The following is a 25,259-nucleotide window of genomic DNA, read 5'->3' as shown; positions in this document are numbered from 1 at the left end:
TAGACTTTTCAGTAATCTCAAGGCCTTTTTTTTTTAACTTGGCAAATCAGGCACAAAAATTGCACTACAGGAGATTGTATACTGCATAACAAGTTAGTACAAGTTTGAAAACCACTCAGCAGCCACAGGCTAGAGATTTTTGATGTCACAGAAACAGTTGTGTATCTCACATGAATGCCAAGGAAATCTAGGCTCCATACTATGCATAAGAACACTTGGAGTTTCTCCTGCACATGAACAGTAAGTTATCACACTTCAATCACGCAAAGAAAATGGATGCAATGACATTCCAAATGCAGAAAAATCTACATTAGGAGCAAGATTTAGATGGTTACCATCAGTACCCTTAGTAACCAGTTAACCATCATTAGTTCTGAAAATTACATGACCTCCTGGGTTTCCAGATATGGAAAACTGAATGACTCCAAACCTCAGGGTAACTCCAAGTTACACTTGGCACATGATGCAGTTGGAAAACCAAGCAAGACTCTTGCCTTGTATTATTACCTGGCAACCAGAAGCCTTCAGTAGCAGTTCAGTTCCTGGCTCTGGCCAGTAGGACACATTGTCTTAGGCAACAGAAGATAATAAAAAATATTTGATATAATAGCAAGTGGTATCTTCAGCATAAGGAGCTGGTCACAATCTCCAGATCAATCAAATCTTTTTGTTTTCAACCACACCAAGATGAATAAAGAATCAAAGCAGCTTTTAAGAACTCAAACTGCTTGGATTTGCTCCTTACTGTGCTCCTGTGCCTCCCTGCTCACGTACCTGTAGAGATGAAGGCGCTATCACTGCTTATTTCCTATGCTGTGACACAACCAAAGGCTCTAATTAATCTATTCAAGTTTAGCTAATTCTTTCACTGGATTTTCCTGACAGCTTCTACCCATTGAATCTGTGTGTGGAGAACAAGTTCTTTTCATTAGTATATAAAAGGAGGGATGGTATTGGTTTACTGGTCAAAGGATAATTCTTCCACAACAAGCTTGGTCTTTTGTGTCTTACATGCACTGAGGAAAACTGCTTTATGCCACCAACAGAATGCAGTTTTGTTTGTTTGTTGTTTTTCAGTTTGAGGAAAAAAAGTACATATTCCCACTCCTGGTTTGTTACAGTCAGCTCAGTGAAATGAACAGCCTAAGTCATCCTCAAAATGTGTTGTGGTTAAAAGCCTGCCTTATGCATTGGGCACATTCCACTCCTTTCTCATCAGGCCCAAAGACCTTGGTTACAAGGCAATTTCAGCATATTCCATTCCCACCCCAACCTCCCAGCTGCCACTCACAACAGTATTGGACAAAATGTTTGTAAAAACTCCCAGGAAGATGAATGCTGCTGCTGGAGAGAACAGTAACTTGGGACTTTGCAAAACTGAAGTGATAAAAGAAGTGATTTACCACTACATATTCACAGCTGCAGGAAAACCTAACAGCTAATAGTGTGCACATAGGGAGGGGTTTAAGGGAGCACCCAAACCCCTACACTAGAGTACTTAATAATGTATTAGCATTAAAACATACTGGAGTTCAGAGTAATTTAATACTCTTTCCATAAGCAAGATTAAAGAGGGAAGCCAGTCATTTCCAAACCTTGACACTTACAAATTACCACTCAAGAGAAGGTGAGGCTTTGTACAGAAGCACAGTAGGTGACTCAATGAGAGTTCTGACATGACCCAAGTTGTTTACAAATAAATTCTCAATTCAGGTACCAGACAACTGGATAAGAAAAAGAAAAGAGAAATAGCTCAAACAATTTATTTATTCTGACATCCTCTTTACATATAATTTTATCACAAATGGAGAATTTCCTGTTTGACTCCTCTCATTTCTAGAGGAGCAAAGTGACATTACTGAACGCAGCCATGCAGTTTGTACTAACAAACTGCATGCTTTTCTTGAAAGCTCCATTCTGATAGCAGCAGGAGGTCAGAAAAGAATCAAAAACCTGATTGTGGACAGCTGCTGATTTTAAATGCTAGTGTCACCTGTAACGCATTAAGACACCCCTCAGAGACTTAAATGACGAAGCTTCAGTGAGGTTTAACTTGCATACACTAACTTCATAAACAGATGTTGTCCTGAAGGGAACCAGACAGTTATTTGACACAACATTGTCAGCTGCCTCATCAGGTAAGGATTGTTCTCTCTAGTTGGAAAAAGATGCACAGAAATCATTGAAATAAGTTCTGTCCAAGTAAAGATGGCCATAATTTTAAAACAAATTGAAAACTGCAACAGACAATGATGACAGGAACTTGACTGAACTGTAGAACAATGTGAGTGAGGAGCAGAGAGCAAGCAGTAAAGGCTAGACAAAAAATATTAATACACACTCATGTCACACTGTGTAGCAATTGCTGTATTTGCTTTTTCCCATACTTTTTCCTAATGACTTCCTTAGGATTTACTTGCTACATATAATGAGGCTTTTTGATTGTTTGGTTTTACTAAGCCTTCCATTCTCTAGAATAGTCAAAGGAAGAACCATCCATAAAACCCATTCAAAAGCAATTCATCTCTGAGGGCTTCCATACAGCACAGTCTCTCTCCCCTAACAGCTCATGAACCTGAGACCTGAAAAAACTCAGTTTTTTCACAGATAAAAGTAACAGAAGCCCTTCTGCAAGGCTGATGTGGTTATGAGTCCTTCCACTACCTGCAGCAGGTCTGACGGCGCAGCCACTCAGGCAAGGAACTGCTGTGATTCAAAGATACAGTCTCAAATTGAGAATGGACACACAGTAACTTTTTGTTTTCCTTTCCTTCCAAGCATTTTTAAAAGCTGGCAGAGCACTTGCTCCTATTAGTTTTAGATTATCAAGCACCTCAGGTCTCTGCCTTCTGTATTTACGAGCAACATGTGACCACATACTCATCTTAGCAAGTTAATCAGGTAATGGAGTTACCATAGTACTAAACAGAAAGCTGAATGAAACATGGAGTTTTGCATTCAGATAGAATCAAACCAAACCACAAAGCAGTGGCAAAAGAACTGCATGTACATCAAACCCTTCAAGTTCTAGCACAGCATGCATCAGCCCCACCAGGTTTTTACTGCCAAAGAGAAGGGCAAGCGGGGTTAGAAACAATGGAAGTGTTAATTAATCCATAGTTTTGAAGTCTTCTGGTCCAGAAAACAATGAAATAGGACTTCCCAATTCACCAAGCCTGACTCTAGACCACATATTTGGTAAAATAAACTTGTATCTTGGAATTCCTACAGCATCTAAATTAACTCAAATACAACTTTACTGCTGAAAAGCAGTTTAACAGTGTTTTGTAGCTCATGAAAGCTCACTGTGGAACTGAAGATTTTCAAGCTGCTCTTGTTCATGATTTAGGGGTGGCAGAAGAGAATTTTCACAGTAGGGGTTGCAATTACCTGTTAGACATCTGTGAAAGATACTCCTAGAATAAAGCTTATACACAGTGAACAAATGCTTAATGCTACTAACACCACCCTCTGCATTCAAATACAACAGCTTACCAGCTGTCAGCATCAGTTCAGCTTCAGGAAAAAAAGGAGCATAAATACTGAATGATTCTATCAACTGTAAAGACTGACTATTGTTAGAAATTCACTCCGATCAAAATCAGCAAATTCAACACGCAGCAAAGCATCAGTTACAAGTGCCTTTGCTCTAGGAGGATGGCTTAAGTAATCTTCCTGCTGTAACCACACAAAAAATTATTCATACCATTATTTAAAATGCAAATAAACTCAGCCTTTCAGTTCCAAACAAAGATTTATTTTGGTGGTGGTCCTGGAGAGTATCTTCATATTCATTAGCTTGCCAAGATCTGTGTAACAAAACACCTGTGCAGTTTTCTAGCTAAGGATTTACTACTCATCCAAGTCAAAGATTTCACCATTTATCTTCAGCAAGTTGATTTTTCCTTCACTTGCCTGGACAGAAATATAACAAAAAAAAAAAAAAGGTTTTGTGGGGATTTGATAAGCAGAGTTAAAGCAGCTATTGTGAGTTCTAATTATGATTTCACATCCATGCTCTTTAGGCTTAAGCAGGAGTATAAATCTGCAGATAATTTATTACTCATATATCTGTGTGAAGTCAGCTATGGCACCACAGGTCTGTAATCCAAATGGCCATCCTTCTCTCACTGAAATGGTGTATTTATGAGCAGTAATATTGCTAAAGCAGAATCTGAATTAGAAGCCTTTTACATGCCTTTCTAAAGAATTGTTTCCCTCAATCTACCCAAAGATGTGAAAAGAATAAATATCATGGTCTGAAATCTAAAAGTCAAAATATGTTTGCAAAAGTTCTTGGCCATTTTTTTTAACTAAGGGAACTTCTGGCATGTAATTTCATCTGTTGCACCTCGAGGCACTATCTTTCTTTGAAATCTGTACAATATAAGACCTGTTCAGACTGGCAGAGGAAACTTCTAGTTGTAGTAGCTACAGTGGACGAGCTATAGTGAATGAGAACACAAAAGGCAGGTTAAAAACCATTCTCAACCATCTGATGGATACACAACCCTTCTTTTTCCTCTGAAGGGGTAGCACTGTGTGCTTGTTTAGATACATGAATAGCTACTAATAATAAAAACATGGAAAAACTGTAAGAGATCTGCTAAGTCTAGCTATCACATCCCAAATGAATGGTCTGATTAAGTAGAAAGTTTAAGAATTAATAAATTCTCTCAGAATACAGTTACTACAAATTGGTTGGAATTAAAGGTGTACTTACAAAAACCCTAAAATTATCAGCAAGAAAAGCTTGGCATAACTACCTTCAGAATATGCAAAAATCAAAATAAGTTTGTCTGTGTTAAAAATGTTATAAGAAATGGACAGGAGCTCTTACCTAAAGAGGATTGAACTTTTCTGCCTGTACCTTGTACTAAAGCAATATGGAATTTATTGCATTAAACTGAACTAATTATGGTTCTTTAACATATAGTTTTTCATAAAGAGTATCTTTCACAGAAGCTTCTAGTTAAAATAATGGCAATACTTGCAGCAAGAGATCTTCCCATAGACCAGTCTAACTACAGGCAACTTTTGGAGTCAAGGACTCTTTACTGAATGAACACCCCAAAACTTGAACAACTTCGATTAATCCTCAAACTGCAACTATTCACCCATTCAGAATGGGAGGTATCACAACCTGACAAGTTCTCTGTATCTGACTCCTAAACCAGAACAGAAGACAAAGTAGAAGAGCCCAGCTGGGCATCTAACTCTCCCAAAATCCCAAACTTTGCCCCCTTTCTCAATACTTGGTTTTAAGAGGGCTAAGGCTGACAACTCTTCAGGACATGAAGAAACATTAGGCAGAAACTTTAACTACAGAGTTTAAGGAACAGTTAGCCCTTACAACTCACAGTAGTTCACTCCTACTTTCTACACAGCCTTCCATCTTCAAAAATGGTTGTTGCCCTCTGCTTTAAGGGGCACTGCCAGCCTTGCACTCAAGGGAGGTGAGGAAAAGGACATGGGCAGTTCTCACCACTTCTGAAAACCATAAGGTTTCTGCAGGCTATTAATCTTACAACACTTACAAAAAAACACACTGCACCCCTGAGAATGGGCTTCAGTGCAGTGTATTTTACTGGGTGAGACACACAGAAAGTAAAATAATCAGATTAAGTTCTGCTGCCCTTCCTGCAGGCATTTCAAAGCTACAGTTGAAGAGACCTGAGAAGCCAAGTACTTCTGGCCTAATGAACACAGATTTCCAAACAGCTCTACATCAGGCTATAAGAATTGGTAAAATTTTCCTTTAACAGCAACTTAGAAGTACTATCTTTATGCTGCCATCCAGAGGCAGCATCTTACAAAGCATTTAAGTTTAGATTTGGCAAGTACACCTCCTGGTAAACAGTGCAAGCTAAGAGCACTAAACCAGAATGTAAACTACCAGGTGGCCTTCTCAGCCCACTCCATCTCCACATTAATGAACTGACAGATGCCAAACACCACATTCATTTCCTTCAGCAAGCACTGCAGCTGCATGAACCTCTAAATACACAACATATCCAGAGAAACATCCTGAACAAAGTAACTCTGCTTGGCTTCGCAGTTTGGGAATGCATAAATTTCATACCACCTCTGTAGGCAGTCTAAACCTCTCTACTGCTCATTTCAGTTCTAAATGCTGAACTCTGAATGCAAGCCATCTTCTAACTTTTATACAGACCATAAGTGAACCCCTAAACAAGTACCTAGCAAATTAGAGGAATGGTCAGTTTTAAGCATGCCTCCATCTTTACCTGCACAGCTACACATCTCTGCAACTCACACCATCCCTGAGACACCCACATGGAGCACCTGGCAGTCAGTCAGTGGCAGGATACAGTAAGCCACTTGACTTTTCAGGAAGTCTCAGTTTTACTTTTATTTTACACACAAGTCTCTAATCACTAGCCTCTTGGGGCTTCCTGATTTTTTCCAGCTGCAAATAAGAAGTGCCATATGGTACTCATTACAGGTTAAGATTTAGTAGTCATTTAGGACCTTTCCCTTGTGACAGGTGTTAGATGTTGCCACTTTCTATAACCATGTCCAAATGTAACACAAACCTAGACCAAACGGTCAGTCAGGCTTCTGAGTCTCAGATATGCTTGCAAGCCAAGTATTACACACTCATAGCACCAGTCATTCTGGCACTCTGTTTTTAGTCCCTTCCTAGTTAAAGAGATGGAATAAAAAGATACAGACATTCCCTGGAAAATGTCCTGTTCCTCACCCTCACCCATATAACATGCAATGGAAGAAGATTCAATTCCAGAGTCCTGCTAATAGAGGTCAGACATTTGTCACTGACAACTACACTTTCAAGTGTCAAGAGCATGAAGCAGACCACACAAGAACAGAAACCCACTCCCTCCTTGAAGAAAGGAGAGACAAAATTCAATAGCATTTCAGATTAATCCAACTCCATTCTTGTCTACTGATAGCACTAAATTAATACCAAAGATTAAGCAAATATACATGCTACAAAGAATAGAGGCTGTGCAGAGTGATATTGCACTGAGATGTTATCTGAAGAAGTCCACACCCTCTTAACTGCCAGAACAAGACCTAACTCACTTTAAGGCTTGGTGGGTGTCTGGGGGATTTTTTTTTTATTTGTGGTGGAGGCGATTATCAGCTCTATTCTCCTTCAGTTCTTGGACCAAGTATCACAGCTTCAAGGTTCTTCTAGTTTGAGCTGTTTTATCATTTGTTTATGCCCGTGGCAGCAGCACACTCTGTGTGTGCACTTTAACACCTAAAGAGAGCACTACAGGCAGCACTTTCTCTGTGGTGCTCAATGCTAACAAGAAGCTACTCTCCAGCCCCAGGTAATCAAAGTTGAAAAAGTAAGTGGCACTGAAGAGGGCCTAGTTAAACAAGGAAGCAATGGAGACCAAACAATTCTCCTAACCCTGTAAGTCAGAGGCACTTGTAAAAGAATGGAACATCAGGATCTGATGAGATGGGAGACCCTTTTATCCATATGGGTTCAGAAATCCCTAAAGCTGATGAAAGTTGAATATTTAGTGAGAGGTCTCAGATGCCTGTTCAGGAAGTCACATGTTGAACTTCAGCAGATATGGAGTACCCTCAGTGTCAGCCTCTCAATTCATTCACTTAAGCACTGGTTATGTGCTACAGCAGTAGCTCAGGGCTCCTTCGAGTATCGGCCACTTCAAGTGAGGAACTTCTGTGCAAAATGCACCTTCCTATGAAAGAGGGACCTTACAGTGAATGGAGAATCACAACAGTAATTTCTCAGACTATCTTCCAGGAAAAAAAAAAAAACAAAAGGGGGCCAGAATGTATTTTATTGCCTTTAAAATGCTGTAAGACAGCCCCAGGCGAGTGCTAGTAGAATATTCTATCTAGCACATGCAAATCTTGGAATTTGATACTCAACTTTGATTAGAAGAAAAAGATTCCACTCCCTTACACCAGAGAAATTACATCTAGAGGCTATAAATTACATTATCCTAAAGAATCATTACATTTAGATTGCACTGATCATTGCTAAACAGAAAGCAAGTCTCAGGAATTAAGTCACACTTCTCAGAGACTTGCTACATTTAAAAATTTGAACCCATGCAAGGAATTAGCTGAAAGGGCCATAGATTAGATCTTTAAATAGAACATTAAAAACCCAACTAAATTTTAAAAGTCTTACCATTATGTCAATTACAGGACAGGCAAAAGAAATCTGATCAGTGCTAGAGAAAGGGGGGACAGAGGGACAGGAAAGACGCTATATTTTTGTTTCAAAGGGAAACAAAAGGGGAGGGAGGAAATCTTCAGTAGCAGCACTGAGCTTCTCCTTACTTCGACACTTGTAAATTTATGTTATTGCTTTTGTCAGCAATTGATTTTATTCCCAGTCACATTCTGGAAGTTCCCCAGTAGCAAGCTGACAATATGAACCTAAAGTATCTCCTTGCAGTGATTCTCTGACAGGGTCCAAGGATGTCAGTGAGCTGTCTTCCTTACAACACCACACTAAAATACTGTCAGTTTAAAAAAGGGTGGGGCTGGGGGCAGGCAGGCAACACATGGTTCCACACCCCAGCAGAGTAATTAAACTGAGGAGATCCATTCATAAGAAATAGCCCTCAAGTATTACTAAAATTTGAGATGCAGTTCAGTCTGAAGCTTGGCAGGAGTAAGAAACAGCCCCTAGCATTTGTACTCATTCCAATACAAAGTCACTTTCTCTAAGGCAAAGTATTCCCTCAGGCACCCCATTTTTAGGGAGTATACCAACTTCCACAAGTGCTATTTGCAGCCAAACATATGCAAAGAAAATAACCTGCTTCAAGTTTGTGATAGATGCTCTGCATCCTGTAGTTATCAGTAAGTTAAGTGCAAATACTGAATTAGGAGCTTTCCCATCAAGTTTTCACATTATTCCTACAGCAAGAAAGGTTTGGATGTTTCAATGTCTAAGTTCCACTATTACTCCTTAACTGGACAGGGAAGAAAAAATATAGCAAAAGGTTCCTGGGCCAAGACAAGCACATGGAGAGATCATTCAGCAATTAGCATCACAAGCAAAACACACTCAGGGAAATAAATTTTATTGCCAATCAAAAGTCACTGTAGGGTAATGAGAAATAAAAAAAAGAACTTACAACACCTTGCTCCTGCCTTACTTCTTCCCAGGCTTAACTTCACTCTCAATTTCTCCACTCTTATCCCCACTGCACCCAGCAGCACAGGAGGATTGGGAATGAGGGTTCTGGTCAGTTCACTACACATTGTCTCTTCATTATCAGTTTCTAATGATTTCTTTCAGAAAATTCATCTTTACACTTTAAATACGAAGTCATTTTCTACCAAAATGATCAGCATATTCAGAGTCACAGAGTAAGTTGGAAGGGACTCTCAAGAATCAAAGTCCAGCTCCTGGCCATGCTTAGCATCATCCCCAAGAGTCACACCACGTGCCCTTTTCTTGCTTACTCTTTCTGCTATCACGACAAAAATAGTTGCTGAAAAGCTTACACTACAATTTAGAACAATAAATCTCAGATTCATTTGCTTACTTTGTTAAACACATCTGCTTAGTTCAACTGTTTAAAAAGACAGGGAAGAAAAAAAAAAGTAATACTATCTCCATTACCATTTCTATAACAGACTGTGCTCTTGCTCCACAATTACTTTTGCAGCATATCAGCAACCTAAGGTTCTTTAAAGAGGCCTGTTTCATTACTCTGATTTTTGGGTACAGTATACCCATGTCCTGAAAATACACATGTCCTGAGCATGACTAGACCTGTCAACAAGCATTTTCTCATCCAAGCATAAAGACATTGTCTAGGTTCACTTAGGATACAAACATTCAGACGTTAGACAGAGATGTTTTAACACTTTATTACTACCACTGCTTTAAGAATATAAAAGATTCTAGAACAGAAAAGTGACTTTCTGCTGATACAGGAGTGTCATCCATTCTATTGCCAAGAGGTTTCCATTAGCATTCTGGCTCAGAAACTAAATAAATTATGTATATACTCTTCCTTCAATCTAAATCACAAAATCCATTTCCACCCAGACAAATACCAACTTTTGCATGGATGTTTTCGCTGTGTGTCTGGGCAGACTCTGGGCACAGCCTTCCACAGCAACTTCCATGGCACTACCTTCTCTATTAAAAAAGGCACCAACTGAATATTGGAAGTTAAACAACCAAAACAAAACACACTCAAGCTTTGCAACTTAGAGAATCACAGAATAAACTAGGTTGGAAAAGACCTTCAAGATCATCTAGTTCAACCTATGACCTAACCTAGCACCTCATCATCGAGTAAAGCACAGCACTGAGTGCCATGTCCAGTCTTTTTTTAAACACATCCAGGGATGGTGACTCCACCACCTCCCTGGGCAGACAATTCCATTGCCCAATCACTCTTTTAGTATAGAACTTCTTTCTAACATCTAACCTAAACTTCCCTTGGTGCAGCTTAAGGCTGTGTCCTCTCGTTCTGTCAGCTGCTGCCTGGAGAAAGAGACCAACCCCCACCTGACTACAATCACCCTTCAGGGAGTTGCAGAGAGTGATAAGGTCACCCCGAGTCTCCTTTTCTCCAGGTTAACTTCTCATTCTCTCTAGATTTTCTCATTACTTTAAATATTTTTAAATTCTTAAGTCATTAAACAAGTAATGGTTTTGCAGAAGTCTCAATTTTTTTCCTCATGTCTGACAACACAGTGAACTAATGAAAGGAGATGGCAAAGTCAAATATAAATTCTCATTCTCAGTGCAGAAGCTTCCTTTCCCTTCTGAATAGCTTTGCCCTTTAAGGTCCAATATACAAGAGAAGTGTTCTAACTAATTGAGAACAAATATTTTCTATTATGAAGCCAATTCCTACTGTCTGAATGACAGCTAGAAATTACCTTTCAAAAACAATGGCTTCTGCTGTCTTTCTGTGTGACAGGTTGGTTCTAAGTAAATTGACTCAAAAAACCCCACTACCTCATAAAAAGGATTATTTTTAAAAGATTTTAAAACTGAGTTCATAAGCTCCTTCACCCAAACATTGTTTTCAGTGGCATTTCTTGTCAGGACATCAATTTCTGTGAGCTGGAGGCTTGTCTAGCCTTGCCTCAAGTCACGTTAGTTTTCATTGCTTTAAGTAAAGCGATTTAATTGTGGGTTTTAATAATTGCTACTTTAATTCAAGGTGTAGAAAGAATGCAGTTCATGGTTCAGGGTGGTCATTTTCTTTCTATCAGATTCCTGAGGCATTTAACTGCATAAAGAGAAAAGTTTGCTTTTGAAGAACTGATGCTGTATTTAACAAACACAGACTAATGCTAGATAGAAATATACCTACGACTCATGAAATAAAAACTTTCTTAAGGAAGGAAGCCTTCATTGCTAACATGGTGAATTAGGAAAAAATCAGCTATAACTGTGGAATTAATGGTTGCCTAAGCTTGACAGCTTTATGTACTTAATAACTAATGCTTGCTATGCTTTCACACAGAATGCAGGAGTTGGAATAGATAGGAACCAGAATAGATAGAAATGAAATGAACTATTCTGAATATACTGTAGATGTTTGATGTGGGCAGAATACTGGAGAAATACAGGTAAGTCCAGTATATATAATCACTCCTCAGTTCCCTAACTACTTTTAAGTAGTCCAAGGATTCCAAGTCACAAGTTTTGTATCATGTTGCTTATACCATAATACAAATTAAGTTACTACTCCCCACAAATTAAGACTCATCAGTCATATCTTTCTAGATTAAGACAGAAAAGTAGAAAACTCCTACTATAAGAAAAGCATGAAGGAGTTGGTAACAGGAAAATAAGACTGCTAGTCTACAGCATTGCAGGCAAGCAAAAAATCACAGCACCCATTGATAACTGATTATTCCAAATATCCAGCTAATGACTTGAAACAACATTCAAAACTCATCACTATTACAAGGGCTCAGTAAAATTGTTGTAGTTTACTTCACTTTAGCATTAGAGTTGCCAGATAAAGCTAAAATTTTATACTTTGCATAATAAAGTTCTATGGTTTTGTCCAGCCCAGGAACCATACAAAAAGACAGTCAAACTGAAAAATAAGCTGGAAAGGAACATGTGCACAGTTCTGTTTCATTTTCTATACAAAAGCACAAAGATATTGTGACTTCTGTCACTTGCAGCAGTACTTCCTAAAACAAGCTGAATTGAAGAATCTTTATGAAGCTTCATCTTTCCAGTGAATGGCTCTGAATATCTGAAATGAAGCCATTCCACTCCAGCTCTGGATATTTGCCATGGCTTTCAGGTTAGTCTATGCAGCAAACAGTACCAAATGGACCTGCCAAACCTCTATTTCTTCCACCAGAGCCAATGAGGCGATTTTATCTATCAGAACTACATCTCCAAATACAACAGCAGGACAGACAACTACTCTAGTAGAGAAAGATGTCAGGAGATAAAGTCTTGGTTTCATACCAGTGAACCACATCAACAGCAACCAAGGATTTCCTCTGTGCTCAGTGTTCCTCCTGGAAAAGGGGTGTTTGCCATATCCACAGACCTCAGCAGCAACCAAAGGTTGTGTAAGTCTGGTTCCTAAAAACATCTAAATTCTCTAGGAAGCAGTAGAGCATAAATATCTTTCTCTAAATTCATGGTGTGGTTTAAAATTAAGATTCACCTTGCTTACGACTAAAGCCAGTCCTAGAACAAACAGACTTTCCAACATGTTTAATGTATTTCAGCAGAAAATCCTGACAGATACAGACATTGGAGAAAAGACTTACTAACCTGTGTTCAGGCAGGGAAGTGAATAAACCTTGGCTTGTGTTGAGGAAAGAGAGGGAAAAGCAGGATTTCAGCAGAGCTGCAGCAACAAAGCTTATCTAGTATGCACTGGCATCATGTCAGACTAGAGCAGGACAGCTCTGCAGGTCTAGCTATACCTCAATAAAACGAATCCTTCTGTAGATAATAAACTAAAACAGCAGTGTGTTGCACACATATGCCTTTTACAGCGCTAGGAGAGAGAAGAGATTGAAATTCAACTCTGACATTTTAATTCTCTGTAGAGATTAGGTAAAAGAAACAAAATACACATGAGAGACTAAACTATTTCCCTTGCCCTCCAAAGGGAGGGGACAAAGAAATCCAACAACAGAGCTGCAATAACCAAGAGCCTTCAAGTGAGCTGAAATCCATAACTTTAAAGCCCCTTTCTTTCCAACTCCTAACTCACACTTCTCAAGTAAAAAAAAAATCCCAAACCAAGACCCCTAAACATTGTCTATATTGCCACTACAATTTGTCTTCTGTTCCATTATAACAGAATAATACACATACAAATATACACTTCATAAGACACCTCCACAAAAGTGGAAGACAAAATTAAAATTCTGAATGCTATATGCTGACACCTTAAGAGATGATTCTTTAACTAGTAGAAACTAAATTTAAAAAAAACAAAAGCATTAATCTGATACCTTGCAATCCACAATTTAACTTAATGCATTATAATTAACTTTTAATTACTGGTTATAAAAATTGTCTTAACAGAAAGTACACCTAGGAGCACAACTGTACTTCCATGTAATTTTAGACTTTTAGGAAAATTCAGGCTGGAAGAAGCCTTGAGGTTATTTAGTCCAGTGTCCTACTCAAACATGTAAAAAGAGAGGCAGAGTTTCGTAACACAAGATCAGTCTTTTTGAAGCAGACTAAAGAGATGTCTACTAATACATTAGTTTCAGCATCATGCCTTCTGGAAGGAGAGAGAATAAAGGATTAACAGGCTTAAGCTACAATATAAAACTTGTAATACAGCTTTGCAATTATCTAATTGCCTTTCATTCATCTCTCTTAAAATTAAGATCACATCCTGCAGTGTTTGCTTCTTGCAGTGCTTTCACAAGCTGTCCAAGAAAGACTTAAGCTCTGCAAGACTCAGTCAATTGCAAAGCAATTTTTAAAAAATAAGCAATAGATTTATTTTTATAACTAGGACGCTTTCCTCTTCATCTCAGCTAAGTTTATTCTGACGACAATTTCACATTACATTGAAGCTTTTCCTCCCCACATTTAGCAATTACATACCAAGGATGCTCAGCACATTGCCTTTTTTTCAGACGTGCACTGTACCAATGATATTTAATGAGGTTTAATTGCATTGCAAACCTTTCAGAGGAGAGTAGAGACCACTGCTTAGCGATCCTTAAGACTGCATCAGCACTCTACATTTTGAACAAGCTTTATTTCAGGTACTCTTGAGAATAGATGGTTTACAGCACTAAAAGCCTGCAGTCAACACCAGACTGCCAAACATTGCATTGAGCAGGAGCTTCAAAGCACCCCAGTGGTTTTTAGTGTTACTGAGTCCACAGGGCCTTATGAAACAGACAAGCAAGAAGTGTCTTAACTCAAAACAATTGTCTGGTACTATCAGCATTGGCAGAGGCTACTGTCCCTTCAGTGCATTTGTGCAATACCATTCCTAGAACATACACCTGAGCACTGCCTGGCTACCTTGTTCTGGGGTGATCAGGAGGGTTGGCACAGCTGATACAAATGGAAAATGAAGCTTTTTCATCTCAGTGAATGAAAGGTAAAAATACACAATGCATCTCCACTGCATGTGCAAAACACATTCCTCCCTGTACTTTGCTCCAGACTGAAAATATGCACATTAGATTTGCTGGGATGCCCTTCATCATTTCAGTAGTTTTGTAATACAGAAAAGTTTGCACATGTTCCAGTAAACCCAACAACAGCTAATTGCATTACAGTAAGCATCATTGCTTATTCATAGTAGAAAAAAAATCACTACATAAATTTACATTTGCTATTAAATAAATTAACTAATTTATCCTAGGAAAATTTCCCTTTCTACTTTAAGAAAGGTAACTTATAATTGGTTCCAGATTATTCATTCATGACCAGGAAAATGAAGGCATAGGAAGTTCCACTGAAATATCACTCTATTTCTATCATGTGGAAAAACTGAAAAAAATAAAAATGATTTTGTAAAAGATTCTGTTATGGTCTAAATTGTTCTTACATTCTGCTTCACTCAGGATTCCTTGGATTTGTTAGCATTTTAGTACATGCTGGAACAGAACTTGAGATATAACTTTTACTATATATCTTCAACTAAAAGCCGTGAAAACTCAAAATCAAAACACGTGACAAATGGTAAGTTGCAAGCAGGAGGCCTTGAGCCTTGATGTTACGAAACCCATCTTGTGCATGACTAATCAAGACACATCTACAGAATTTCAGGATTAAATACCTTCTGAATCCTAAGAGCCAGCTTCCACTACTTTCTGCTTTTACAGACCTAGCTTTTGTAACTAGAAAGAGCCACTGCCAGTTATGAAATGAAAAATAATAACCACCACCAAATGAAAAACACTACCATGATGAAATAGCTAGGACAAACTGGAAACACAGATGACCATCAAATTAACCATATTGATCGTGTACGTGATAATTACTGACATGGTAACCTGTATTTTTACATATGGTAATCTCTGAAAGGAAAAAAAGATAACTAAACTTAGAGAACTTTCACAAATAATACATGACTTCCTTAAACACAAATTATATCCATCTTGCCAGCCTGCCTTACCACACCTGAACAACTCTTTTCAACCCTACACTTTCAGTCAAACTGGAATTATAATGGGAGGCAAAGAAAAAAGACATTGCAGACACTACTCAATTTTTACTAACTTTTGGGATGACAAAGTCTATTTACACCTTAAAAATCTAGGCCTTAGATATGAGGGAAATTTTTCCAATATAAGCCAATAGTCAGTCACTAACTTCTAGTAAGTTTCACAGACAGAACAACTGATGAATCTAGTTTATCTATGTCCTTTAATTAAACAGATTTCCCAGTCACAGCTTGCAATCACTTTTCTATAACACAGCGCAAGTGTAAACCTGCCAGGAGAAGAAAAAAAATTCTGCTTATAAAAGATTGGCTTATATACATGCATGTAGATTTATAATAAAATTAACAAGGCAGTTAAGCAATAATTGAGATTGTCCATTGGAATAAGCCCTCATACCCTCTGCTGAAAGCATACATAAGCACTTTTAAAAAATATTCTAACTTCATTAATTGATGAAACCATCTTCCATTTAATTCATTCTCCCATTCAAAAGTAAAACCATTTTCAAACTCCCAGTTACTTTTACCCTGTTCATCAGTAGTTACACACTTTACATCAACAATGAGTCTGCACAAGAGTGCATAGCATGATCCATATGCTGCTCCCCAAGTGTAGACTATGGGCTGTGAAAACTCAGCAATAAAATCTGAACAATGAAATCCATCCCCCCTTCAGTATGAAACATTGCCTTGGATTTTTTTAATAAGTCACAGGGATTTCTCTGTGATAGGCACACAGGCAGATGACTCTTAACTATCTTATGTCATTTGGTAACTGATCACATAGCAATACACACCATTACAAGGATCTGGAGCAAAGAGGATACACATTTTTTAATTGAAAATGTGAATTATGATGTTGAATAAAAATTTCAGGTATTATTTGAATAAAGGCACCAGAATTACTTGAAGTCATATGACCAAATTTACCCTTTTGGGGGGATGATTCTGACACAGGGTCCCAAAACAAAATTCACAGAAGAGACTGTGTGTATCAAACATACTGCTGCAGCATTCAGTCAAACCTTTCTGACAATGGGTAGAATAAATTGCCGATACCCATTAACAAGGATCAGCAATATTTAGTGTTATCACAGGAAATGCAAAAACATCAGAACATCAAAGTACTGAGAAACCATTAGAAAAAAACCACATTACAAAAGACCAGTGGGATTTATGTAGTTTGAACAGAGGCATCTCTCTCTTTCCCCCACCCCCACTTAGCCCTTGGGTCTTCAGTTAATCTTATCTCATTGCAAATCCTAAAAGAGAGGCTACAGCACAAGGGGGTGTTAAGAACCAGAAATTCTACCACTGGTTTTGCTCCCTTCTTCATTTCTCCCATGGTAGGGGACTCCCTACAGGGTCACCACAGACCCCTTCCCACACCCCACAGATTCACAGTAATTGCACACACAGAACTCTGCTTGGATGCAGAAAGAAAAGGGCCAAATTTATGCACACAAACCTCCCTGTCTTCAACCCCTACCTGCTAAAACAGTGAAATCCTGTAGGTGGGAGTGCCTGAGTCCTTCTTTGGGGTGGGGGTTATGGCAGGCTGGGCTGAGGCCTTGCTGAGCAGAGCAGCAGGAGCAGTGCCACAGACAATGTGGAGCCGAGCAGCTCCATATCAGTGAGCACTGCTGGCACACCAGGATCACTTACACTTGGGTTCCCACCTGGGCACAGCAAGGAGGGGTGGAAGAGGAAGGAAGTATATTATGGCTGGTCTTTGTAGACCTTTCATCTGCCCTCTGAAAAAGCAAAGTTTCACTGTAAAGGAATGCACTTCAAAGGAGAGTTCAAGACAAATAAGATTTTGTCAGCACTAACTCCAGAATTGAAGGGGGGAGTAGCAGAATTATACTCTGCACCTATTACCATAACGTATTATGACTTTTCAACTAGAAAGGAGTCCTGAACAACAGAAATCTGGATATTTTTTCCACTTTCCAAGTAAACTTAAAAAAAATTTAAGAAATATACATGGACTGCAAAATCTGAAATTGACGCAGGTTAAAGTGGGAGCCTCTTTAGATCATTTCACCACTTGTTAACAGCTAAAGGTCCTAATCAAATAGCCTGCAACCTGAGGCTAGCGATCACCTCTCCCACCTCTCAGTCCCAAGGCCCTGCCACTGCAGGGAAGCCGGTACAGCATCCCTTTTCCAAGCACAGAGACCCAAAGGCTCCTCCAGGCCGCCTCCCGTGCGCTCTGTACCACACCGCACACATTTACCATCTCCGCTAGCACTTCCACTTGAGTTTTAAGAAAGCAGAAATACAACCCTCGAGAAAACTAAGTCCCGGTGTGAGGCACAGTGCTCCGACAAACCATGCCCACATGGCTCCATCTCCCTGCCACATCCGAGTGTTACTCACGGCTGCAGGTGATGGCTCAGCGACAAGAGCTCAGACATCGCTCCACGGAGTTCTTTGGGGGAGAAAAGGCAGGAGGGGAAATCTTTCCTCCTTTGTCCTGGAGGAACAGCGGGTTCAGAGCCCACACTAAGCTCACCCGGGCTTCCCCCGCCTCGCACTCCCTCCCTCCCCGGAGCCGCCGGCGACCCCAGAGACGCGGGCGGCCCGCGGGGAGCGGTCCGGTCCGACGGGGCAGCACCGCGGGGCTCTGCCCGGCAAGAGCAGCCCGGGAGCCCCAACACCCGCGGGCAGCCGGAGAGACCCTCCCGCGGCCCAGCCTCGCCGACCCCCGCCCGGAGCCACCGAGCTCCTGTCAGGGCGATGCCATCTTCAGCCACCCCAGCCCCAAAGGGGCTCCAACGCTCCCCCCAAGGCTCCACACCGCGGCCGCGCCCGGCAGGGACCGCGGCTCCTGAGGAGAACAAGGAGGGCGCCCCGCACTCACCGCCGCCGCCGCCTCCTGCGGCCCCCAGCACCCCAGCAGCAGCACCAGGCAGCCGGCGGCCAGGCTGTAGCTCCGCCGCCGCGGCTCCATCCCGCCCGCTCAGGAGCTCCGGGGCCGACCCTGAGGCGCGGGCATAGCCCGGCGGGACAGCGCGGCTCCTGCAGGCGGCTCACACCGGCCGCCCCGACGCCAGCACCCGCCCCTCTGCCGCACTCGCCCGCTTCTCCTGGCTCAAGTCCTCCCGGGACTACAGTATTCCTCCGCTCCGGGGGCGGGCGGTGCGGGGCACGCTGCTACCGCCCCTCTCCGAGGAGGCCACAATCCCCCCCCACCCTTCCCTCGGGCGCCGCGGTTTTGTCAGCTCGAAGAGCTGGCGCCGCCTCTCTCCGCCCTGCACCTCCACCGGGCGGGCAGCTGGACCCCGGACTATTTTCTGCAGCGGAAGTTGCAGGGGTGGGTGGGTGAAGGGGTCAGTTGTTGCCAGTGCCGGGTCGCCCCTCTGGAGGGGCGGGCGGTGGGCGCGGGGCTCTCCCGGCTCAGTCTCGGCCCATCCGGCCCCGCTCAGGTGCGACGCCTCGGCGGGGACTGCGCAAACTTCCTGCCTGGGCACGCTGTGAGCGCCTGCAGGGGCTGCGCTGCTTCGGGAAGCGAGCAGTGACCGAGCCGAGCGGCCACTGACGGCGCTCGGCGCCCCCGGTGCTCCGCCGTGCCGGGGAAGGAGCCCGCGACACGGCCGCACCGTGCCCTGCCCGCCCCGAGTGACGGCGGGCCCTCCTCTTCCTCCGGCGGGTACCCGGCTGCGCCGTGCGGGTCCCCGTGGGCTGCCCGGGCCATGGGGCGCACAGGGTGAGTGCCAGCCGCGGCCGCCCCTCCCCGCCTCGCCGCGGCCCGCCGTGACTGTGTCCCTTTGCCTCCCGCAGGGCGCTGCTGCTGCTGCTCCTCTGGCTGGGCGCGGAGCTGGCGAGTGCGGTAAGTGTGTGCAGGTCCCGGCCGCATCGGTGCTCGCTGGAGGTGAACGTGCCTGGTCGAAACTGTCGGGGTTTGGGCATCCTTCGGCCGGAAAAAAGACGCATCCCCACTGCCCTCTAAAAGATGCGCGGGTTTTTTTTTTAGTTGCCGCGCACCTTTACTCTGGAGTTCCTTTGTGCCTTTCGTCTGCTTTACTTTGACTAGCCTCTGAAAAGTACACTGGGTGGAAGACCGTCCGTATGCGGTGTAACAGCTTTTGGTGTCTGATGGCGTGATCAGTGTCTGTCTTTGAAACTGACTGCCTTGAGTTCTTTTTTAGCATCTTCTCAAACCTTGCTGTGAAAGCCGACCCCCCGGGTCCTTATGCACAAGGGATCCAATCCAGAGCGCGTCATAACTAAGTGAAAGAGATGTGAGAAATTAAAGGATTAAGCTTTTAAGTGTTGTATCAACGTTCATGACTATGGATTAGTAAATGTTTTTTAAATTCTAAGTTGGTATACAGAAACAATGACTTTATGATCTATCTGACAACTTTATGACATAAACATGGATTTTCTCTTGCTGTTCCTAATTAATGTTTAAACAGAGTAGTAGGGGACTACAGATTTTTTAAATGTTCATCATTTTCTTTTTTGGTGTGGCAATAGATTTTCGGCAACTGGAATCTGCAATTGTTAGTCCCCTTAACTAGTGAATAAATCTGTAGCCTAAATTAAGTGTCCAACTGATATACAGTCAGCAGTTCAAAAACACCTCTTTGTTATATTGTAATGTAAATTAAGATTGGACAATAATGTTTGTGGTGTGGATTTTACAGTGCAAATACAATATTGAATGAATGTTAGTATAATACGTTTTAAGCATGTTTATTTTGCTTCAACTTCAGACAGATTTCTAACAAAACCAGTTGAAACATGGGTTCTTGGCTTGGTAGCCAATGTTTTTCTACTGCTTTTGCTAATCTTGATTAAAATTTTAAGGATCCATAACCTTTCTGTGCAACTGAGAAGAAATCTTTTGAAAAAGCTTTAATAGCAGAGGAGGTTGTACTTTTTATAAATAGGAAAGGCTTGATTATGTTTTGTATTTTTCATAATCAATTGCACTAGTAGAATTTCATCATCCTGATCAGGTGGTAGTTACAAGCTCTAATCTTCTCAAAGATTAAAAGATTAGAGAGTTTTATTCAACAAAACCAAGAACTGTTCTACCAAAAGTTCATACTGCAGTGGAATCCAGGTAAAAATGACTTTTATAAAGCAAGTATTTAAAGGCAAATGTTGAAACTATTTTGAGACATGTGGTCCACATTTTGCATTGATTTAGATAAATTTATGTGATATGGTAGTGAAATTATTGCTGATTGATGCAAATGTAGCTAACAGCAGATTTTCAATTGTTTTCTCCAATTTTGCTCCATACCTGTTGAACAACATCTCTTAAGCAGTCAGATTCCTGTTAGCTTTTTAACATCTTTTACTGCCCATAAAGGGACTCTTGTCAATTAAGTCAATCACAATAATTAAAGTTAATATTTACATGATATTTCTAAGTCTTCCTGAGAGTTTTCTTCAGGGTTAGAAGATGATGAAAATCTTAGTTGCTGTGTAATCAGTCTAAATATATGAAGAAGAATCAGAAATAGGTCCATAAAATACTTAGTACTTTATATGTCTAAGCAGATAATGGATTTAATGATTTCTATTAAAATGCTTTCAAACATGGCCAGCTGGGAAGAGTAAAACTATGTTTTTGTCAAATTCAGATACAGCAGTAGGTTAATAACTGACTTTCTGGTATTACTGGTTTAAAAACACATCCAAACACCTTGCAGCATAAAGTAAGGTGTTAAGAAAAAATACTGGTGGTTGAACTTGCACTAAACAGAGCATTTTTAGGAATATTAGGATCTCTGAAACACTTCTTAATAGATCTGTGGTGTACAATTTGAAGTGCTGGAGCATAGTGAAGTATGATGTCAATAAAAGGAGGTTAAAGCTTTAGGTTAAGGAGTAACAACTTCTAGAAGACTGTTCACAGAGACTGCCTTCTTGTTGCTGAAGATCATGTAATTTATAACTTTGGTCATATTTTTTTTCTTTTAAACAGTCTCATTTCAGTAACTTACCTGTTGTAGAAGAAACGTCACCAAAATGTTGTTTCAAGTTCTTGAGCCCTCTTCAGGAATGGTACTGTGGACATGACCAGTGGCTGGCATCAGGTCAGCATCTTGTATCAAAGCTGGCTTTGATTCGGAGGTCTCAGTTATGAGGTGTGGTCATCTCCCTTTCTGTAAGAATAAGATTTTTAATCTGTATCTGAATTAGTATCTTAGTTAATAATTATTTTTATTAGATATAAATGATAATTATTTTGAATGGCAGTACAAAATTAGTCTTGTAACATAATCTCTGTTTTCTTGAAGCAAACGTTTGAAACACGGATGACTTGATGTTGCACATGGGGTTACTTGGCAGAGAGATTGTTACCCTGGAGACCAGTTGCTGGGAGTGACCTAAGAGTTTCCCCCTAACAGCTTTCACCCTGGAGTCCCTCCAGAAGCTGTGCTTCATTAATGGTTTCAGTCTTTTATTATCAATAATTTTCTTTAATAATGAACCAGAGCATCAGTGCAAGATGCTGTGCAAACACACAACAACATAGTGCCATCTTCAAGATGTTCGTTGCACTAAGTGACAAAAGCTTGTCCAAAGGTAGGGGAGATAACACAAAATATTGGAACAGTTCAAGAGAGGCAGGGATTTGCCTTGGCTAATCACTGTCCTCCCCTGAGGCTCTGGCAAGCTACAGTGCAAAGCAGAGTTTTTAGGAGAGGGACTTTTAAAAACATAATTGGAGTTTTGCTGATGTTTCAGGGATGCCATAAATGTGAGGTGGAGCATGTGGTGAAAATGGTCACTAAACTGAGAGACAGCCTCTTGTAATGAAATTTGAGATTCATGTCCCTTCACAAAGCTCTCAGCTGAGCTGCAGTCCTGTACAGCCAGTCTGTGCCCCCTTGAGAGCATCCCTGGCATACAGGTGGGATGGAAACTCCTCATTTATTCACTTGCTGATGTTGAGGTAGTTGAGCACACCTGGAATACATCCTAGTTTTGATGTAAAGAACTACTTTCAGTACTTACTGTAAGGACTTATTGTCAGATGTGTTCTGTTGAAACAACTGAGCTCTCAGGTGGAGCTCAGTAAGATTTTTTCTGTGAGTGGACTTCATGTACTGTTGCAACCCTTTCAGATCTGGGTGGGTTTTTTTGTTGTTTCGTGGTCTTTTTGTTTGGTTTTGTTTCTTTCTTTTTGGTTTTTTAGCTAATAAATGTGCAGATTAACTAGAGCCACTTCCTTTTCCTAGCACTTGGTATCTTGTTCAGCAGAACATCTTCAGTATCCAAGTAAGGCAAACAAAAACTGTGTGTAAAACCAGTTCTGAGAAGTCTGCTCTATTTTGAGTAACTGAAGCTCTGCTAGTTTATGACAAGCTAGCCCAAGTGATCTTATTTATCTATATCTTAATATATCCCAGGTTTTCTGTGTGTTTTCTATTGTTTTTATATCTATGATACAAATGGTTCATAGTGTCTTTTCCTTTAGTATGTACTGGGCCAGCTTAATTGAGCTCAACTCCTTGTTTTCAATGGCCAAAAATAAATTTTGTTCCAGAGCCTCTGACAGAGGAGAAAAATTAACTGTTTAATTATGGATATTTAAAACCAGAGTTGCAGCTCTAACTGTAACTCTTTCCAATTCAGTTTCTGCAAATATGTTATCCATTAAAAGGTTTTTATAAAGTTTTGACCTTTCCTTTGCCATTTTAATCAGTATTTATAAGCATGCAACCCTTCTGTAACTTGACTTTTACAGCTGTATTTTTATGTAGCCATAAACTTTATTGGGAAAAAAACTAGTATCTACAGTAAAGTTACTTTTATAAGGAAGGAGTCTTCAGAAATCAAAAAATAATATAAATCTCAGGATTTGTTTACCAGACAAGGCAGCCTCTAATCTGTAAGAATGCATGGCTGTGGAGGCACTTGTTTGTGAAGATTCAGTACTGCATTGAGAATGCTCCTTCTGCAGAGGTCAAGTTTGAATAACAATAGGTCTATGGTAAAATAATAAGAATTCTATTCTGGTTCTGTAGCAAAATAAGGACAATTAATAAGAAAAGAAACTGATTGTTGATGAAAGGGCTGATTTTCTAGCTCTTGCTAAGACATTGCATTTTAGGGGAAATTTTCATTTAAAACTGAATATACTTTCCCATTTGAATAAGTAATTGCTTATTTGCTGAATATTTCCTATGTGCTGAAGACAATTGAGCAAGTGGGATTTTATTTGGCACTCGGATGCTGTGTCAGGTTACAGCAGCTATGAAATGAAGAAATACATGTGATTGCATTCTGAAGAGCTTTTGTATATCATTATACTTTTAAGGCTGTGGCTGCTTTTTGTATAGGTGTGAGAGGCACTGTGTGACCTGAAGAAGCATTTTATTCCCATTTTATTTCCTCTTGTGGACAGTCATTGGCACCAGCCACTGTATTCCCTTGACTTAAGAACCGCTATTGTTATGCTGGTGTCCCTAAAGGAGGTAGAGCTCTCATGCTAGGGCTTCTCCCCTCTTTGTCCATCTTTGCTGTAGAGAATCTCTTTATGAGTAGGGTTTGGTAATGCCTGCATCTCAGTTTAAATGTTATAGTGATGACTAAGAAATAAAAATAAGAATTTTTTAAAGCTTGCATTGATAGATTATTTTCAAGCTGTCTAAAAATCAAGTCTCAAAATAAGGACTATTATTGTGGAAAAAAAAATAGAATGAAATCTTTTCAGTTGTTAGCTGTGAAAGGGATTGCTCTAGCAAGGTCAGTCTGTTTCAAAAGGGATTAGAAGGAGGCTGAATTGCTTGTTAGAGGGTACCTGCAAAATGCAGTCTTGATAGTGACTGCAGTCTTGGCTATTATTGGAGGAGGATCAGTGGGAAAGGAGATCAGGCACTGACATCACAAACTTAATTTCTTTAGGCGGTTGGGGCTTTTTTTTTTTTTTTTTTTTGGTTCTTTTTTTCCTAGATACCCATATAACAAAAAAAGGCTCTCACTCTCCTGGAAAGGCTATAAACTCTGACTGAGCTTTAAATGCTTATTTCCATTTACATGTCTGAACAGAAAGAGCATTTATGGTGGAATCATGTAGTTCTTGTTACCTGTATCTTGCAAAAAAGGAAATTTAGAGGTGTAGGCAATAAATCTGAAAATACATGGGAAAAGCAAATAATTTATTCCTACGCCTTTTGCACAGGTTTTCTGCAGTTCAGCCTGCCTTGAGTCTTTCCATATGATTTCCCCTACCCTGATGGTGTGATTTATATGGAAGTTGTGTTGCTGCAGTTCCCAGGAGTTGTGTTTAACTACTTTAGAAAGTTGTTGACAATAACCTACTACTTATAATCAAATTCATCTTTTCGGAATGGTTTCCTCTTCTCTCAGGTCTGAAGAGACACAAAGAGGAAACATAAATACCAAGTCAAAGGAATGGTTCCATTGATCTGCTTCTTTTTGGCTTCTTTGCCACATTTCTTAACAGTTCTTGCTGGTCAGAGGTGACTTTGCTGGCCTTCTGATGCTGCTCACACCCAAATGGATACAAAGCTGTAGACATCCCTCTGGTCTGTGCTTCACTTGTTGTTTCTGCAGAATTTTGATTAGCTTTAGTTGTGTCAACCTCTTGTGGCCACTAAGCCAGCACCATCCAGTTTTCAT

The 25,259-nt window shown here is 40.5% G+C and overlaps 2 protein-coding genes across 6 annotated transcripts in view; one reads left to right on the top strand and one right to left on the bottom strand.

Annotated features, from left to right (window-relative positions):
• COL4A5 (collagen type IV alpha 5 chain) overlaps positions 1-18,836 on the bottom strand; it is a 75,342-nt gene extending 56,506 nt beyond the window's left edge. For 3 of the 5 annotated variants that reach the window (XM_030967758.1, XM_030967760.1, XM_030967759.1), the window contains exon 1: positions 18,511-18,836. In XM_030967758.1, coding sequence (XP_030823618.1) covers positions 18,511-18,600 — 90 coding nt within the window. In that variant the 5' untranslated portion in view covers positions 18,601-18,836. The remainder of the gene's footprint in view (positions 1-18,510) is intronic. The other 2 variants (XM_030967761.1, XM_030967762.1) reach the window with 1 other exon arrangement.
• A 128-nt stretch (positions 18,837-18,964) lies between these two features.
• COL4A6 (collagen type IV alpha 6 chain) overlaps positions 18,965-25,259 on the top strand; it is a 108,644-nt gene continuing 102,349 nt past the window's right edge. Inside the window, exons 1-2 of the mRNA XM_030967763.1 lie at positions 18,965-19,356; positions 19,431-19,479. Of these exons, the coding sequence (XP_030823623.1) occupies positions 19,343-19,356; positions 19,431-19,479 (63 nt within the window). The 5' untranslated portion in view covers positions 18,965-19,342. The remainder of the gene's footprint in view (positions 19,357-19,430; positions 19,480-25,259) is intronic.

Source organism: Camarhynchus parvulus, chromosome 4A (assembly GCF_901933205.1).
Source record: "Camarhynchus parvulus chromosome 4A, STF_HiC, whole genome shotgun sequence".
In the NCBI taxonomy this organism is placed as follows: domain Eukaryota; kingdom Metazoa; phylum Chordata; class Aves; order Passeriformes; family Thraupidae; genus Camarhynchus; species Camarhynchus parvulus.
The sequence above is the reverse complement of the archived record's forward strand: the minus strand, read 5'-3'. Positions and strand labels throughout refer to the sequence as shown.